We start from the raw sequence: 17,418 nt of genomic DNA, 5'->3' as shown, positions 1-17,418 counted from the left end.
GCAGATACAAGAATAACTGCAGTGTGGGGGCTGAATAGTACATGCTGCAGCCTCCCGGGATGCAGCCAGTGGGGGATGAACAGACCCGTGGTCCTCCACACAGATGTCAGCACACTCCCAGGTGCATCTCCAAACACAACAGGTTGGTGTGTCTGCCCGGAGCCCACAGTGCCCTGCTCTGCCCCCGGCCCACCCCATCCAGGGCCCTCACCAACTGCCTACAGCCACTGAAGGGTAGAAGGGGCCCGAACTTGGTCGGAGAGGAGGAAGCTGCTGTTTCAAAGCACACATTTTTAGGACAGCATTTTTAGAGGTGCTGCATTGCATGAGAACTGTGGAGAGTGTGAAGAGGGGAGGCCAGCCAGGCAGGGACCACAGAGAGCAGGGGTCAATCCATGGATATCTTTAGGGTCTCTGCCCATTTCGGTCCTCTGGAATAGCCCCAGTTGCTCCCCCTGAAGCACATCTATGGCACTGGGGCCCCCCGGAGCACCAGGGTTGGGGCAGGCAGTGGGGTCCGCAGAGCGCCCTGAGCTGGAGCAGGAGGCGTCTCCTCTCCTTTCAGCCAATGCACTGGGCTGGACTCCCAGGTTTATAGAAAAGTGGGGCAGACACTGGAGAACTGCTTTGTCTTGAGATAGAGTACTCACCCCATCAGGCATAGCGTCCCTCCTTGCCCCTGGTAGTGCAAGGACCAGGTCGTACCCGTGGCAATGTGGAAGCTGAGTCCATGCAGCATCTGGTGGCGAGTGCCGTGCCCACTGGGAGGCTCACCGAAAGCCATCCAGGAGGTCTGGGCTCCTCTGAGGCTGACTCGAGGGGGCTACTCAAACAGAAAATCCCAGGCCTTGCTATTTCAATCTCAGACCAACCCACCTGTGAACACTGCCCTTTCATGTGGACATGGGGAATGAGGAGGAGACAGGGCAAGCTCAGGACCAAAGGAAGAAGAGGCTGACCTTGAAGCCTTCTCCAGGGAGGGACACAAAGTCACGGCCTCAGCTGGCAGAAGGTGCTTGACAAACCACAGCCTCCTGCCCCCAGTGCTCTGGCCCTGGGGACACTCAGACATGATAGAGTCCAGACGCATCCCTGAGAGTCACACCACACAGCTCGCGCCCCTGTTCTCCCATAAGAAGAGCCCCTCCAGGCAGAAAAAAACCTCTCATGTGTGACTCAACCACGCCATAAGAGAGGCTCAGGTGAAGAAGTTTAACTAAGACGCCAGTGGGGCGGAGTCCTGGGGGAACCCAGCAGCATCTGGCTCGGCCTTCTCCTGGCTGTCCCTGCCCCTCTGCCCCCAACTGAGACAGAGGGAGGCTGGAAGCCCCCGCCCTGGCCATTTGGTGCAATCTTATCAGGAATGCGTGTGCCCTGTTTTTCCTCAGACACTCCACAGGAATGTGTCAAAAGGCACATCGACGTGGCGTCCCCAGGGCTGGTGACACAGCCCCTCTGGAAACCCGACTCCTGTGGCAGCTGGTGATGCTGTCTGCCCTGGGCCTCCATCCTGAGCAATGTCACAGCATCAGCTCACTGTCCTTCCCTGGAGGGACCTCTCCCACACGAAACTCTGATCCAGAGAATGGGTGGTCTCAGCCTGCATCCCCCCGGGAGAATGAGGCCTCTCCTTCTCCGTCCTGGGCTCCGTGCAGCTAGAGGGGTTATCAAGCAGCAGGAGAAGCCAGGAATTATGCCAAGGACACATTCGGGTGACCGATTATCACCCGGGAGACAGGAGGCATCCACACAGAGATGAGTGGACGCAGAGTCAGGCCCCCCAGGATCCTCACGCCATCTCTTCCTCCTGTGGTCAGTGGGGACATGACCCAGGGACAGGCCCTTCCCCAGGAAGGCTAAGCACGAAGTCCCACCGTTCTTGTGATAGAGGCCAGCAGCACTGGTGTTCATGATGTCAGCCAAGGATGGAAGCTCGAAATCGCTCATTGCCCAGACTTGTGAAAACTAAATGGCTGCCCTTTTCCTTGGAACCTCTTTTCTGAAAGTGCACATGAATCTTCAGTTTTCCACAGAGACCTGGAAGGAACTGAAAACCCAGGTTTAGTATGAGGAGAGCATTAGACAGAGATCTTACTAAACATTTAAGGAGGCTAAGAGTACAGCAGGCCTTCTGTCTAAAAATCACAGGCTGCAAAAGGAATCAGTGACCCTTGGTCCCAGTGACCCAATCAACGCTGAATCTCAGAGTTGTGTTGAGAGAGTTACAGACTGATGGTTTCACCAGGACAGGCTGCATCAGAACGTAGAACACCTACGTGACCGACCCAATTCACTCCTATTCTTTTGAATTAAATAATGACAAAATCCAAGTTGCTGTTCAAATCAGTAGAAAACCCAGCTGCTAAGGTTTATGGCGATTGGGCCTGCTTGGAAATCCCAGTTCATGTCAACGTAACCCCATGGATATAGGGCAGGCTGGCCAGATGAAATAAAAGCTTTCTATTCCACTTCTATTCTGCAGTCTCATGCAGCCAACCCTCTTCCTTGTTTAGTGTGGAAATGTTAGGTGCTCAGACCTGAGGCACTATAGTCACACTACCATCTTCAGTCACACTACCATCTACAGTCACACTACCATCTACAGTCACACTACCATCTTCAGTCACATTACTATCTTCAGTCACACTACCATCTACAGTCACACTACCATCTTCAGTCACACTACCATCTTCAGTCACACCACCATCTTCAGTCACACCACCATCTATAGTCACACCACCATCTTCAGTCACACTACCATCTTCAGTCACACTACCATCTACAGTCACACTACCATCTACAGTCACACTACCATCTACAGTCACACTACCATCTACAGTCATACTACCATCTTCAGTCACATTACTATCTTCAGTCACACTACCATCTACAGTCATACTACCATCTACAGTCACACTACCACCTACAGTCATACTACCATCTTCAGTCACATTACTATCTTCAGTCACACTACCATCTACAGTCATACTATCATCTACAACTGCACTGCCATCTACAGTCACACTGCCATTTATAGTTGCATTGCATCTTCAGTCACACTGCCACACTGTCATTTACACCCACACTGCCACCTACAGTCACACTACCATCTACTCTACAGCTGCATTGCCATCTACAGTCGCACTACCATCTACAGCTGCACTGCCATCTTCAGACTGCCATCTACAGTTGCACTGCCATCTACAGCCACACTACCACCTACGGTCGCACGGCCATCTACAGCCACACTACCATCTACAGCCATGCTGCCATCTATAGCCGCACTACCACCTACAGTCGCACTGTCATTTACAGCCACATTGCCATCTACAGTGGTGTTAACATCTACGTTCATGCTGCCATCTGCAGTCATGCTACCATCTACAGCTGCACTGCCACCTACAGCTGCACTGCCATCGTTATCACATGGGGAGGGACTGCAAGGACACCCAGTGTTCTCCCACCACATTTCACATTTTTCTTCCTTGACATGCCTCGTTCTTGCATGAATAAAGTTTTCACATTGCATCTCTACTTCAAGAGAAACAAAGAAAAACAGTCCCACTAAACAGAATCACCAACTTCCCCGGCTAAGAGCTCAGAGCACTTAGGATCTAAATAGAAGACTGTTCCATGGTTGCTGTTCAACAGTGACACGTACCTGACACTACCCTACTTCGGGAGGTCAGGATCCAAGGTAAATCAGAGAGGAAGCTAATTAAGACTCGTTAATCAGTGAGTAACCAATTATTGAAAATTAACCATTACATTCATAGGAGAGTCTGGCTAGCAGTTCCCTAGGTGTGATGGCATGCTTCGATGACAGCCTTCAGTATTGAAGACCTTGATCCCTGGTGGTGGAGTCCCATTACAGTGAATGTCCCTCTAGCCCACACTACAGGGTAGGAGAACAAAATGAACAATAAAACTAGATAAATCAGAGTTGTTTCAGGCTTTTCAGGAGAAAAAAAAAATCCAAGAATCCCAGAGACAGATTCCAACTGAGTTGGAACATAGCAGGGCAGTCTCTCTTCTTATCCATCTGTCCCTCATTTACTCATGTGTGCATTCAGGAAACTCTCACGAAACACCTTGCAGGTATCGGGACTGCAGAAACGAAGGTGCATAACACAGAGGACTTGCTCTCCAGAAGGGCACAGTCTGAGGTCTATGGGGAGATGGGCAAAGAAGAAGACATTTGAAAATGAAACAAAAAAGAAGGGCTAATAGTCACTGAACACTACATTTTTCTCCCAGCTCTGTCCTAAGGCCTTCACTCAGAATATTTCATTTAGGCTGGGTGTGGTGGCTCACACCTATAAACACAGTACTTTGGGAGGCTGAGGCAGGTGGATCACCAGGTCAGGAGATCAAGACCATCCTGGCTAACACAGTGAAACTCCGGCTCTACTAAAAATACAAAAAATTAGCCAGGTGTGTTGGCACACGCCTGTAGTCCCAGCAACTCAGGAGGCTAAGGCAGGAGAATCGCTTGAACCCAGGAGGTGGAGGTTGTAGTGAGCTGAGATTGCACCACTGCACTCCAGCTTGGGTGACAGAGCGAGACTCTGTCTCAAAAAAAAAAAAGAACATTTCACTTAACCCCGATAAGGTGGGTAGTATCATTGGACCCATTGTACAGTAGGAAAAAAGGACAGAAGGTGTGGGAGCTGGACCAAGGCCTCAGATCTGGTGGTTGGCAGAGGTAAATTCAAGTCTAGGGCAGCCTGGATCCAGCAGCTATGTCCTTGCCCTGCACTATCCTGTCTATAGAAAGGGTGTTTTCCATTTATTTGCTCACTTAAGGGTGGTTTCTTGAGCTCTGGGTAGATAGGGATGCATATGTTATAATTGCCATGGTCCCTGTCCTCATTCTGCTTACAACTTTGATCCAAAAAAAGCTTCCGGAGATGAGGACAAGCTGGAAAAGGACCCAGTCGGCCTCCTTCCCTGGAATTCCTCTAAGGTATTCCTGGGTTTCTCAGCAAGTGTTTGCTTGACCGTGTCTGGATTTAGCAGATTTCGGGGTTTTGGAGAGATTTCCTGCCACTCACAGTTAGTTATGTATCTGAAGGCAACTGCAATTGTGGAAAAATTGCTTTTTGTGTGAAAGTGAAATTTCTCTACAATTTCCACTCCTTGGTTCTTGCTATCTCTGCCCACGAGGCCACCATGGAAAAGATGTGTTCCTTCTTTTGTGTGTAACTTTGGGAATATTTGGAAACATTTCTGAGGTTTCCTGTATACCCTTTCTCTAACTTCTCCAAGCTAGACATCAGCAATGCCCTCTCCCTGTCATCCAAGAAGTGGTGTCAGCATGTTTATCAGCATGGCCAGCCCCTGGGGGTGGACTTGAGGTTAGTGAAGTAAAAGGAGATCTAAGCATGGCCCGTACTGAGCTTCGGGGGGTGGGCCACACATGGCACACATTCGCTTGTGGACGTTTCCTTGGGAACCTTACGTATTGGGTCCGTGTGACATTCTCAGGGCAGCGGCTCACTACAGAGGGCATTAAAGAAAGCTGAGTGCCACTTTTGTATTCATCAGTGCTTTTTAATGATGGCAGGGCAGGCTGTGGAGTCAGACTGCCTGAATTCAAAGCATACTGTGTAATCTTCAGCAACCTGCTCACTCTCCAAGCTGAGTTTATACCTTTGGGGAAAATTAAAATAGTTATGTATTAGTCCGTTTTCATGCTGCTGGTAAAGACATACCCGAGACTGGGTAATTTATGAAGAAAAAGAGATTTAATGAACTCCCAGCTTCACATGGCTGGGGAGGCCTCACAATCATGGTGGAAGGCAAGGGAAGAACAAAGGCATGTCTTACATGGTGGCCAGCAAAAAAGAGATATCTTGTGTAGGGGAACTCCTCCTTATAAAACTATCAGATCTCGTGAGGCTTCTTAACTGTCATGAGAACAGCACAGGAAAGACCCACCTCCATGATTCAATTCCCTCCCACCAGGTCCCTCCTACAGCACAAGGGAATTATGGGAGCTACAATTCAAGATAAGATTTGGGTGGGGACACAGCCAAACCATATCAAGTTCCATATATTTGTGGCTGTGCATGTGTCTTTATATATACAGTATATAAGTGTATATATGTGTAAAATATATACATATACAGCACTTATTAAGTGCTTGTTACATGGTATGCACTCTGAAAACATTAGGTATCATCATTATAGCACAAAATCATTCTGACTCAGTCGGCCAGGACTCCAGACCTTGCTGCCTGTGCACTGTACTCTGTGACTTTGCTGCTTGGCCTCCACCACTGCCTGACCATTTGATTCCACTGGGTTGGGTCAGCTCAGCTTTTCAGGTCATGCTGAAGTTTGATTTGTTATTCAAGTATTAACTCTGCTTCTAAGACATTTGAAAAGCATGTATTATTAATCTTTATTCAAATATCGCATTTTCTTGATCTTGGATGTACTGTTTCATATTTTCATGTTTGTGGGGAGAAAGGGTGCATCTCACATACAACATGGGCAGATTTTTTTTTTCCTGGAAAGTGGTGATTAAGTCCTGGCTCTGTCTTACACCTGATGATACCTTACAAACGAGAAAATGCAGTGAGTTACAGCATTCACCGGGACAGGCAAAGGTTCTAAACGACAACACTTCTCTACAGTAATGGTTCTCAAACTTGGTTCCACAGCAATGGTTCTCACATTGGAACCATCTGGTGACCAGCAGTTAAAAAAACACACTGGTGCCCAGGGCTCACCCCCAAGAGATTCCACGACTAGCAGCTGGGATGTTAAAAAGCTTCCCAGGTGATTTGAAGGTGCACTTTGCCCTAGACCCGAGCCAGCTCCTCTGCCATCGTCCCCCTTGGCTTCCTTCAGAGCATTTATAAGGACCGTCAATAATTGCTGGCCTGATTAGCCGTGTCTGTGCCCCATCTTTTGAGGACAGGAACATGCTGCGGCCAGTGTTTGGTGCAGAGAAAGCACTCAGCATGCACTACCTGCATGATCGTGTGGACTTCGGCCACTCACCAACACTGTTTGCTGCTTTTTGCCTGTGTGAATGTGGGTGTTTACTGTTTCCGCTGTGGCAGCAACTGCAGGACTGTGAACTTTGCCCTCATTTTTCATCGGCTTTATCTCAGCGAGAAACAAGCAGAGGAAGCAGCTGGGAAAGGCTGGACGGGAAACCGGAGGCCGCAGTCTCCTCCCAACACCACTGCCTAGTGAAGATGTTTAGGATGGCATCAAACCTGGGGACCCCATCTGCATAGGTGGGGTTCTATCAACCAGAGGATATATAAGCACCCTTCCAATTTGAAATCCTTTCAGCACATAGACCCGATGGCATGGAGTTAGCACCCCATCACAGCTTTATGACAGACCCAGTTTTTTACTACTTTGTGGCCATATCTACACAAAGTGAGATACATACAACGCAGTTGTAGGCTGGGTGTGGCAGCTCACGCCTGTAATCCCAGCGCCTTGGGAAGCCAAGGCAGGAGGATCTCTTGAGGCCAGGAGTTTAAGACCAGCCTGAGCCACATGGCGAGACCCTGTCTCTACAAAAAAGTGTGAAAAAATTGGTGGGGCATGGTGGAGGGCACTTGTAGTCCCAGCTACTTGGGCGGTCAAGGCAAGAGAATGGCTTGAGCCCAGGAGTTCAAGGTTACCGTGAACTATGATTGTGCCACTGCATTCCAGCCTGGGCAACAGAGCAAGACCCTTTGTCTAAAAAAAAAATTTAAATAAAAAGTTAAACCACGGTTATAGGTAACATGATCTTAGACAAAGACCACTGCCTCTTCTCCAAAAGTCAGGCCGTGGCTCCAGGAAAGTGCCCTGGTCAAGTCCTCCCCTTCACAGGCAAGCCAGGCTGGTTTGGAACAAAAGGCAGGAGCTTTTCCTCATTGGGACCTATTTCGCCTGGTCTTGACCCTGCCCAGGAATCCGAGCTGCCAAGTAGACGCCCTTTGTCCCTCCCATTTATTCTGTCATCCACCCACACCCTGGATTTCTTGCAGCCAGAGAGCTTCTTCCTGCAAGCACCAGCTGTTGAGCAGGACTGTGACAAAGAGCAACAAAGAGCGACAAAGAGCAGGCTGTGGGAGGGATCATCAAAGAGGCATCAGCCCTGCCCTGGAGTGGCTGCAGATGCATCCCTGTGGGACAAGGCGGGGGCGCAGGTGCTGCCTCCGGAACAGGGGGTTTGTTACCTTCATCTGCAAGGCCCTAAAGCCAGACTCTTTTCAAATCGTCATCATGTGTGTACCATACACTCCCTTCTGACTCCGGGGGCCTGGGCACCTGCTTAGTGCAGCCTTAAATTTTTTACGTACCAGTAAAAATACTGCATGTAAGAGTCTGTTCCTAGGAGGATAAAAGGATGGCCAGGGCTGGCTAATCGGAGTCACGACGGACTAAAGGTATGGGAAAATGAAGACATGGACCTACCACATTCTCCTCTACCTGGAACTTAGGATTTGTAAATTGCATTTAGATGTCATTTGTCACATTGGCAGGCTGTGGCTTAGTACACTCACAAAGAGGATTTTTCCAAGTATTTAAACTGTGTAGATGCTGCAAAAACAAACAAACAAACAAACAAACAAAAAACAGACTGAGGCAAAGCCCTGCAGCCAACCCCGGCAGGGAGAGGTGAGGACCCCCTGTCTGTCCTGGGCCCCACTCAGGCACTATCCTCATCTCTTAGAATAGTTTGTTACCTTTTCTTTCCTGAAACCTCATCAAATGCAACTTTTTCTATGGCATTCAGCGGACTTTTCCTTAAAGCAAAGATTAGAGAGAAATTCTTATGCAAGTCAGAAAATCTGCTTATCATGGGTTGGATAAACCAAATTATGTTACCTGTTTATGGACATAGGTTTCTATCAGCCAGACGTGTGGAGAGCACAGCACAAACCATAGCTACTCCTGTCGAAGTCTCTTTCTGTGCATTTCCCAGCCAGGCCCCCAGCTGGGGCCCCTGGGGTCACCTCCCACTCCGGCTAGAGAGAGAGAAAGAGACAGTGAATTCCTTGGAAGCCGCTCGCCCTGCACCCAAGCGGGGCTTGCACCACAAGCAGTCCCAGGAAAAGACCCTCCATTTCTTTCCCGTGGAGGCTCCGGAAGAAAAGCTGCACATTTACCCGGTGCATTCTAACCGCCTTTGAGGTTCCCTCCTGCAGCCAAGGGAGCCGTGGTGGGGCAAAGCCAGGGCTGGGGAGAGGCTGCAAGGCTCTGGGGAGCAGTGAGGCGCCGTGACAGCTCCTTCGTTCCCGTCATAGCCCCACACGGGCCTCGCTGGACACGTCCAGGACTCAGCGCAGGTAGGCAGCAGGCGTTGAGCGCCTGCCCCTTGTCTGTACTAAGATCTCCCCATGCATAATTGCATTTATTCCAACAATGGAGTGAGGTAGGTATTTCCATTGCACAGAGTGAAACACTGAGGCTCATCCAGGGGCCGGTTTGGAAATCAGGGCTCAGCCCTGGGCCCCGGCTGTTTGGAGCTGGTGCGGTGGCCACCGTGACCTCACGCTTTCCCTGCCAATCGCTCCCCGCCGCATCCGGCCGCCCGCCCCGCCCTCGACCTCTTTCCAGGGGCTAAAGCCCGAGTTGGTGCTGACGAGTCCCCGCGGGGATTATTTTCAAACAGCTCCTCCAGCTCAGGCTCCCACAGCGCGGCCCCAGGCAGCTGCACCACTTTCTCCTCTCACCAATTAAAGCCGAATCCAGGGCTCCTTAGCATAAGAATGCAGGCGCATCGGAGCCCCCACTGCTGGGCCAGCCCCTCCCGGGCTCCTCCCGTTCCGGGGGGTCCACAGCCCAGCAGCAGCTGCCTCTGCACGTTGTCCCCTCCGTCCAGCATCCTGGGGCCGAGGAGACAGTGCCCCTGGCAGGGGACTGCGCTGGCATCAACTTCCCATGGGCAAAATCGGGTCCCGGGTCAGTATTCCCAGAGGGTCTCAAACACTGCAGGGCCCTGAAATGGCCTGGGATCCACACCAGTTGGAAGAAAAAAAAGGAACAGAAAATGCAGGGATTCACCTCCTCTGCGGGCACCCTCGTGCCGAACACTAAAGAGCATGGTGTTGAAAAGGATTTGGAGATTTATGCAGGTCACGAGCTTGAGGAATTTTTCCACTGAATGCACCAGGCCTTGGGTTTCCCGTTTCCCACTGAAAATCCCATGGCTGACACTTTTTTGTGTCATTACCTTGGAAGATGAAGAAAAACTCATCTGTTAGGGCTGCTCTGTGAATGCAGATGCTTTGAGTTGTTTTGAATGAATGATTGAATGTTCTGAAATGAAGCAGGAAGGTGCCTGAGGGATAATGACTGGTTTCGCGACCCTTGGCCGGGCACCCTAAACCCCTCTGATAATCAACAGAAATGGATGTATATTAAATTTAGCAACAGAAAAAGTAGAGATCCTTGAGTGTGCTACAACATTATTTTCCTATAAATTAACCGGTTACCACAGTCTTTAATTATCTTCCCCTTGAGAGGCATAAAGAAGAGACTGCTCTCGAGGACGGAGGGTTTTTGTGGTCTGAGGTCTGCAGACTGGCCAAGTATTCCAACATTAATTACCACCCATCCTGGCTGTAGGTTCACCCCGCTGACCTGAGCAGACCCGGTGAAGCAAGCCACAACTGCTGGAAATCATTCCACTCTTCCGTTAAGTGAGGATTAGAAAGCCCTTTGTGAGAATTTTGCCCAGAGTCTAAGTTGAGCACTTTGTCGCTTGCACACTTCATTTTCCAGCATACGGTTCGCTCAGCTCAGTATCTATCCAGGCACTGAAGGTTCGGATGCAAGCACTCTCCAGCATGGGGGCCAGACCAAGTAAAATGCACACTGAGCAACCGTGCAGCTCCAGGTCCTGGCGGCTCTTCACAACCAGACGTTATCCCTGGCGGCCCTAAGCACCTCTTCCTCTGTTGGGGGAGCACAAAATACCCTGTAAGGGCGGCTTTGCTGCCTCTGGCACTTTCTTCATCAGGGGAGTTACGTCCAGGTGTAGCAGACAGGCCAGGGCCCCTTCTCCTCCAGGATGTCGCAGGGTAATCTTTTCCAAATGGAGGAAGCCAAGGGTATGGGGCCGTCCAGTTTCCCTGCCTTACCCTGCGTGTCCATAACAGACTTCAGCACGAGAACCAGCGTTTCGGATGTGTCTGGCAGAGTGCCAAAGTCAGGCCGCAGTGTGCCCCGAAAGTCAGGGCCTTCTGAGGGACACAGACACCGTTTGTCTCCAACGGGCCTTTGTGTAAGGCAAATACTGAGGCCTACAACCATGTGTTCTGAGACGGTGGCTATAACAGAAACAGGCAGTCTCCAGACACAAGCACAAAAGGCAACCTCAAGGAATCAGGATTCGTAGGCAGGGACCCACACTGAACAATTTGGACTAATGGCAAATGGATAAAGCTAATGCAGAAATTGGACTAATTGGACAAAGCTAATGCAGAATGAAAAGGACCGCCGTTATCCAACGACAGTTGGGCTGATGTTCTAGGAGAACCACATGTTTCACACAGCAAGGGAGAAATGAGGGCATATTTTAATCCCTTCCAGCTTCGTCCGGGAGGTGTTGTGACTTGAGTCATTCTCTTCCTCTAACTCCTAGCCCATCCGCAGCAGTAAATAACTTTGTAGTGAATGGATGGTTTTCTTAGAGCTGGGGAGTAAACTCCTAGTTTGATAAAGCAGCTTAGGAGAGTGAAAGCTGATGGGCCCACCCATTAGCTGCCAAGCTTGGTAGCCAGCTCAGGCCCCATTGGAAGGGAAGGGGCAGTTGCCCAGTGGGCCTGAGGAGCAAGCTGGCCCCTGCTGTCAGGTGGGAGAAGGAGCACCTGGCACTGACCAGCCCTGGAACTCAGTCTGCTCGCTGAACATCACAGCACATGAGCGGGTGCTACGGATGGAATGTTTGAGTCCCCCAACATTTGTATATTGAAGCCCTATTTTCCAAGGTGCTGGTGTTAGGAAGCGGGGCCTTTGGGAGGTGATTAGGTCATGGGGGGCCTTGTGAATGGGATTAGTGCCCTGATAAGAACAGAGATGACCCATCTTTCAGCCATGTAAGGACACAGCAGAAGGGGCCATCCACACACCAAGCTGGAGCCCTCCCAACCATGGAATTGCCTGGCACTTGGATCTGGGACTTCCAGCATCCCAGCCTCACAAGAACTGTGAGAAATCCATTTCTGTTGTTAAAACCACCCAGTCCATTGTATTTTTGTTACAGCAGCCTGAACTGACTAAAACAGCTTGAATAACAAAAATGGCAGGTTAAAAAAAAATCACTGTTCCTGGGCTTGTTCTAGACTAAATAGTTGGGGGAACCTCGGGATTAGGGAAGGGTCTGGAGAAAAGCCGCAGTTCAATACCTGCCCATCTCCTTGCTTCTACTGAAGGGGCTCGAGGAATATGATGACTTACTTGGGAAGGAATTCTGGGTCATGGAAAAAAAATGGGCAGGTCAGCCCAGGAAGTGTGGAGAGAAGACAGTGAAGCTGCTCTGTCGAGGACTCAGGAAGTCCCCCAAGAGGGGACAGGGGAGGTGGGAGGTGTGGAATGGGTGGAGTGAGCCCCAGGGAGGAAGACCACAGTGATCCTTGTGGCAGAAATCCAAAATGTGGGGTTAAAGGAACATGAAGGCAACAAGTTCCCATTATGTCCTGCCCGATGATGTATAGTGGCTTCACAGCAGCCTCTGGTGTTCACACCAACCTCTTCACACCAGCCTCTCATCTTCACACCGGCCTCTCATCTTCACACCAGTGTCTTCACACCAGCCTCTCATCTTCACAACAGCCTCTCATCTTCATACCTTCTCTGAGGGTCTTGCTCATGGTGGCTTTGTCAGGAGATGCTTTTGGGGAAGGAGGAAGCAGAGCAAAGCCCACCAGTGACACAGAGTGAACCGTAAAGGTAAAGATAGCAGGGCCCCGAGAACCAGGGATGCAGAAGTTCATGGAATCTGGAGTTTGAGGCAGGAAGCCTCTGGAAAAACATGAGTCTCCTCTTACCCCTCCTTCACCATCACCTCCAAAACATGGGCATCCTCAGAAATATCTGGGAGGATACTGGATTTCCCACATGCAACGATAGGGGCTGAGGTCCAATTATTCAGTTACCAAAGGAAAGAGTCAACCGGAAGTTTAGAAGGTACAACTGTGCTCAGGGTGCCTGTGTTTTGTGAACTAACTCAACAACAGCACGAGATACACAGAGCCACACTGTGGCTGGGAGCCCGGCCACCATCTTCCTGACCCCTGGCGCTGATGGCCAGGAGAACTTTCTTACCAGGTGCTTCCCAGGAGCCTGGGAGGAGGTGACGCTGAGCACAGACACTGGGTCTTGCAGCCGTCCTTGGTCCAGTCTCACTAGGCATTCCCAACAGAGACCACACCAAGAGCTGCTGGGAAAGCATGGAGATGTGGGTCGTCGTCATCAGCTAAATGGAGGGTGGCATTCTGCTTCTACCATCCAGTCAGTGCCACAGATCAAAGAGAAATAAGCTTAGCAATTTTCCTGACATCACTTTGTTTTGAGATAAGGAAATTATCCACAATCAAATTATGAGGTGTCATGTCACATTCTGATTTTTTTGGGTTTTGTTTTTGTTTTTGTTTTTTGTTTTGTTTTGTTTTGTTTTTGAGACAGGGTCTCACCTCTTGCCCAGGCTGGAGTGCAGTGGCACAATCTCAGCTCACTGCCGCCTTGACCTCCTGGGCTCAAGTAATCCTCCCACCTCAGCCTCCAAAGTAGCTGGGACTAAGCAATCCATCCACCTTGGCCTCCCAAAGTGCTGCAATCACAGGCATGAGCCACTGCACCCAGCCCATAATGTTGCATTCTAATGTGATAACAAATTGAGTCAAAGTTTGTCCAGTTCCTCAAAATTTGTTTGGAACAAAGAAAGTCTTTCATAACTTGGTCATATTAGATACTTGGAAAATACGGGTTTGATGAACACAACTCTTAGTGATCCTTCACGGAAGTACTTGTGACTGACAACAAACTCAACATCCCTGGGAATTTTTCTCGAGGAATTGCCACAACACCAGGATGATTTTAGGGGCGTGCCACGCTGGCCGTGCCTGCTCACCTCTGTCCATTCCGCTGATAAAGGACCAAGTCCAAAGGATTCCTGCATTCTTTAGCTGAAATCTAAAAATGGAAATGATCTGTGTGAGTCAGCATCAGATGTACAATTGGGATGTGTTCGCACAGCCTCTTCATTCCGGCCTGAGAACAAGAGCACTTTGTTTCCTGTTTGCTTAAGAGGTCAAGGTCCCCCAGCCGTCTGCGTGTGGGTTTCCCTGTGTCAGACAACTTTGCTGTGAAAGTTTCTTCTGTGCATGATACTGGCCCCCCTCCTGCCTCTGGACAGAAGCCTGTCGTTATTGTCACCGGGGAGGAGACGTTTGTCCCCCATCACACATGAGGGACAGAGAAGAGAACTCCCGGCATTCCACAGGGGATGGAGGGATAGGGGTGCAGAGGCACCCGCTGGCCCTCAGCCCTGACTCCTAGCCTCTGCAGAACAACTCTGTGACAAATCCTCCTTCTGAGCCTCAACTCAGTGTGCAAATGAGTGGCTCCTGTCAGTGGGAGCTCCATGGGATGCTTCTAAATATGGAAAAAGTAGGAATGGCATGTTACCATGCAAACGTGGCCCCACTAGACGCTTGTCCCAAAAGGGAGCATCCCAGAGTACACATTCTTCATCTCTGCCTTGGAAAGATGTTCGCCCAAGCTGGCTTGCTTGATTTGCAAATAGAAACATTGTCCCCACTCTTGTGTGCCATTGGAAGAATTCACAGTTGACAACTGAGAGTCCACTAAAGGGAGAAGTTGGACCAGCCCCCAGTCAAACATGGGAGAAAATAAGGACTTAGGAAAACCAGCCCTGATGCCTGGGGGTCTGGAGCTCCAAGGGGCAGGTCCCATGAGCACCCCATTCCATGCAGTTTTTACCAGCCTAAGTCCCACCATTGGCACATTCCTTTCTGAAAAAAAAAATCAATTTTCATGGCAGCTAAGGCACGACACATAGTTTGGGACCCTGTGTTGATACAATGCTAGCTGCAGATCCAAGCCCGAGTCCTCTCCTTTCGGTGTTGAACATCCACACTGCTGCTGGAATGTGGTCAGCAGCGTTCACGCTTGTATCTTCAAATGAATCTTGTTTCTGGCACTCGGGAGTTCATGTCCAGGAGGGCTGTGATGGGAGTCAACTCCACCTAGGAAAGGTAGAAACACCTGAAACATAGTACTTTGCAAATTTTAAAAAGAAAAGACACACCTGTATTAATCCATTCTTACATTGCTATAAAGAAATACCCGAGACTGGGTAATATATATAGAAAAAAGGTTTGATGAACTCATGGTTCTGCGGGCTGTATGGGATGCATGACTGGGGAGGTCTCAGGAAACTTACAATCATGGTGGAAGGCAAAGGGGAAGCAGGCACATCTTCACGTGGTGAAGCAGGAAGAAGAGAGGCAGCGAAGGGGGAGGTGCTAAACACTTTCAAATAACCAGATCTCATGAGAACTTTCTCACTATCACAAGAACAGCAAGGGGGAAATCTGCCCCCATGATCCAATCACCTCCCCCCAAGTCTCTCCTCCAATGCTGGGGATTATAATTCAACATGAGATTTGGGTGGGGACACAGAGTCAAACCATATCAACAGCATTTACCCAACCCTGGCCTGATTGCAGCAAAGTCCAGACTCACTGCGGTGTTTGGTCAACCTCAGGCCTTGCCACTGCCTCTGCCTGCTCCACCCTGGGGTGCTTGCCAGATAACAGGCAAAGGCAGTGAGCATGGAGCCTGGAGGAGGGTCCCCAGGGAGTTTGCCTCAGCCACACCTCAAATACACCCCACAGAAACCACCACAATCTGGTTCCACCTGCCTGGAATGTTTTCCTGCTCTTCTGTTTTGTTTTTTTGTTTTGTGGTTTTTGTTTGTTTGTTTGTTTTGTTTTTTTGGCCCTGTCGAAACCTAACCTCTGAAGCTCCGTCCAGGTGTGGTTTCCCAGAAGACAGAGGAAGGACACTTACCTGCCAGGGGAGGGATCGTCTGAGCACACCTGCTCCCAGCTCCCCTGCATGGCCTCCTCCTCTCTGTGGTGACTGTCAGTTAGCCATAAACTGCCCGCACACAGCAGTGCTTGCATTGTGGTTTTAAGAAATGGTGTCTTTCACTGTTTAACTTTTTTTAATGCTCTGTATCTTGTGTCTAAAATGGTATCTTGTGTTTTAAGCTTCTGGAGGACAGAGCCCATGCTTCCTGAATCTTCCTGTCTTCCTCACTTCCTAGGGTGCATCTAGCACATATGGGAAGTTCAAGAATTCTGCAGGCTTCATTTTTCTGGCTTTTTCTGTCACTGAAATGTATTCCTGAGGGGCACACTTTCCAGGCACGCTTTTGACCTTACAGGGAAAATTGCATCTTGAGGTTGCTCTCTGAGTTCTATTTTTTCCTGGCTTCCTCGTCAATGGGAACTCAGTAAGAAGTGGAGACAGCAGGAGCGCCTCCCTTTCCTCCGAAAAGGAAGTTAACATAGTTAACGACAGAGGCTTCATCCTCTGGGGTAACCTTGAGAGTGAGTGAGGAGCTCTGGCAGTCACCACTGCTACTTGAGCCTCCCGGAGGAATCTTGCCTTTGGGGTGGCAGTGGCCACGTCTTGGATGGCTCTTCCCCAAAGGCCAGGACTGGGGTGAGCCCATACACATGACCCCCATGGCCACCCCATGCCCCAGGGCTCAGGGAGGGCTCCAGGAAGGTTTTGACAGTGTCAGTTGGGGCAGGTGAGGGGAGAAAGGACCCACGAGTGGGGGTCACCTTTCTCAGCCTCTGCCCTGCACAGGGTGCTGGGAGGACCAGCCTTCTGGCATCCGGTTGTGATGGTACCTGGCGCATCTGCTTCCTGCCCCCCTGCACCTCACCACCCTGGGCACAGAACTGCTAAACATGACTCAGGAAAAGGAACTTTCCCACATCGCTTCACTTCGTTGATTTTCAACAGCAGGAAAAATTTTACTCACTGATCTGACAAATAAATAAGTGGTTATATCTGAGCGTGTCTGTGTGTGCGTGCAGGTGGGTATACACGTGTGTATCTAGGCATGTGTACATGTGACTGTGTGTGTGGGTGTGCATGAGGGTGTGTGTGTGTGTGAGGATGTGTGTAGACTGAGTATGTGTGTGTGTGAGCATATGAGTACATAAGCATGTGTGTGCACATGTATGTATACATTTGTGTGTGCATGTGTGTTTATATTTGTGTAAGTTCAAGTGTATACATTTGTGTGTGCTAATGTTTACATTTATGTGTGTATTTGTGTGCATGTGTGCATGCGTTTGTGTATGTACACATGTGTATATACATTTGTGTGTTCACGTGTGTGTATAGTTG

At 49.8% G+C, this 17,418-nt stretch overlaps 1 protein-coding gene across 1 annotated transcript; it reads right to left on the bottom strand.

Moving 5' to 3' along the window:
* Positions 1-293: 293 nt before the first annotated feature.
* On the bottom strand, positions 294-1,038 carry LOC105553516 (putative uncharacterized protein FLJ45177). Its single transcript, XM_011999617.1, is given in 2 exon segments — positions 294-655; positions 658-1,038. Coding segments are annotated over 2 exon segments (489 nt in total). The 5' UTR covers positions 785-1,038.
* Positions 1,039-17,418: the final 16,380 nt, after the last annotated feature.

Source organism: Mandrillus leucophaeus, unplaced genomic scaffold (genome assembly GCF_000951045.1).
Source record: "Mandrillus leucophaeus isolate KB7577 unplaced genomic scaffold, Mleu.le_1.0 Scaffold6, whole genome shotgun sequence".
In the NCBI taxonomy this organism is placed as follows: Eukaryota; Metazoa; Chordata; class Mammalia; order Primates; family Cercopithecidae; genus Mandrillus; species Mandrillus leucophaeus.
The sequence above is the reverse complement of the archived record's forward strand: the minus strand, read 5'-3'. Positions and strand labels throughout refer to the sequence as shown.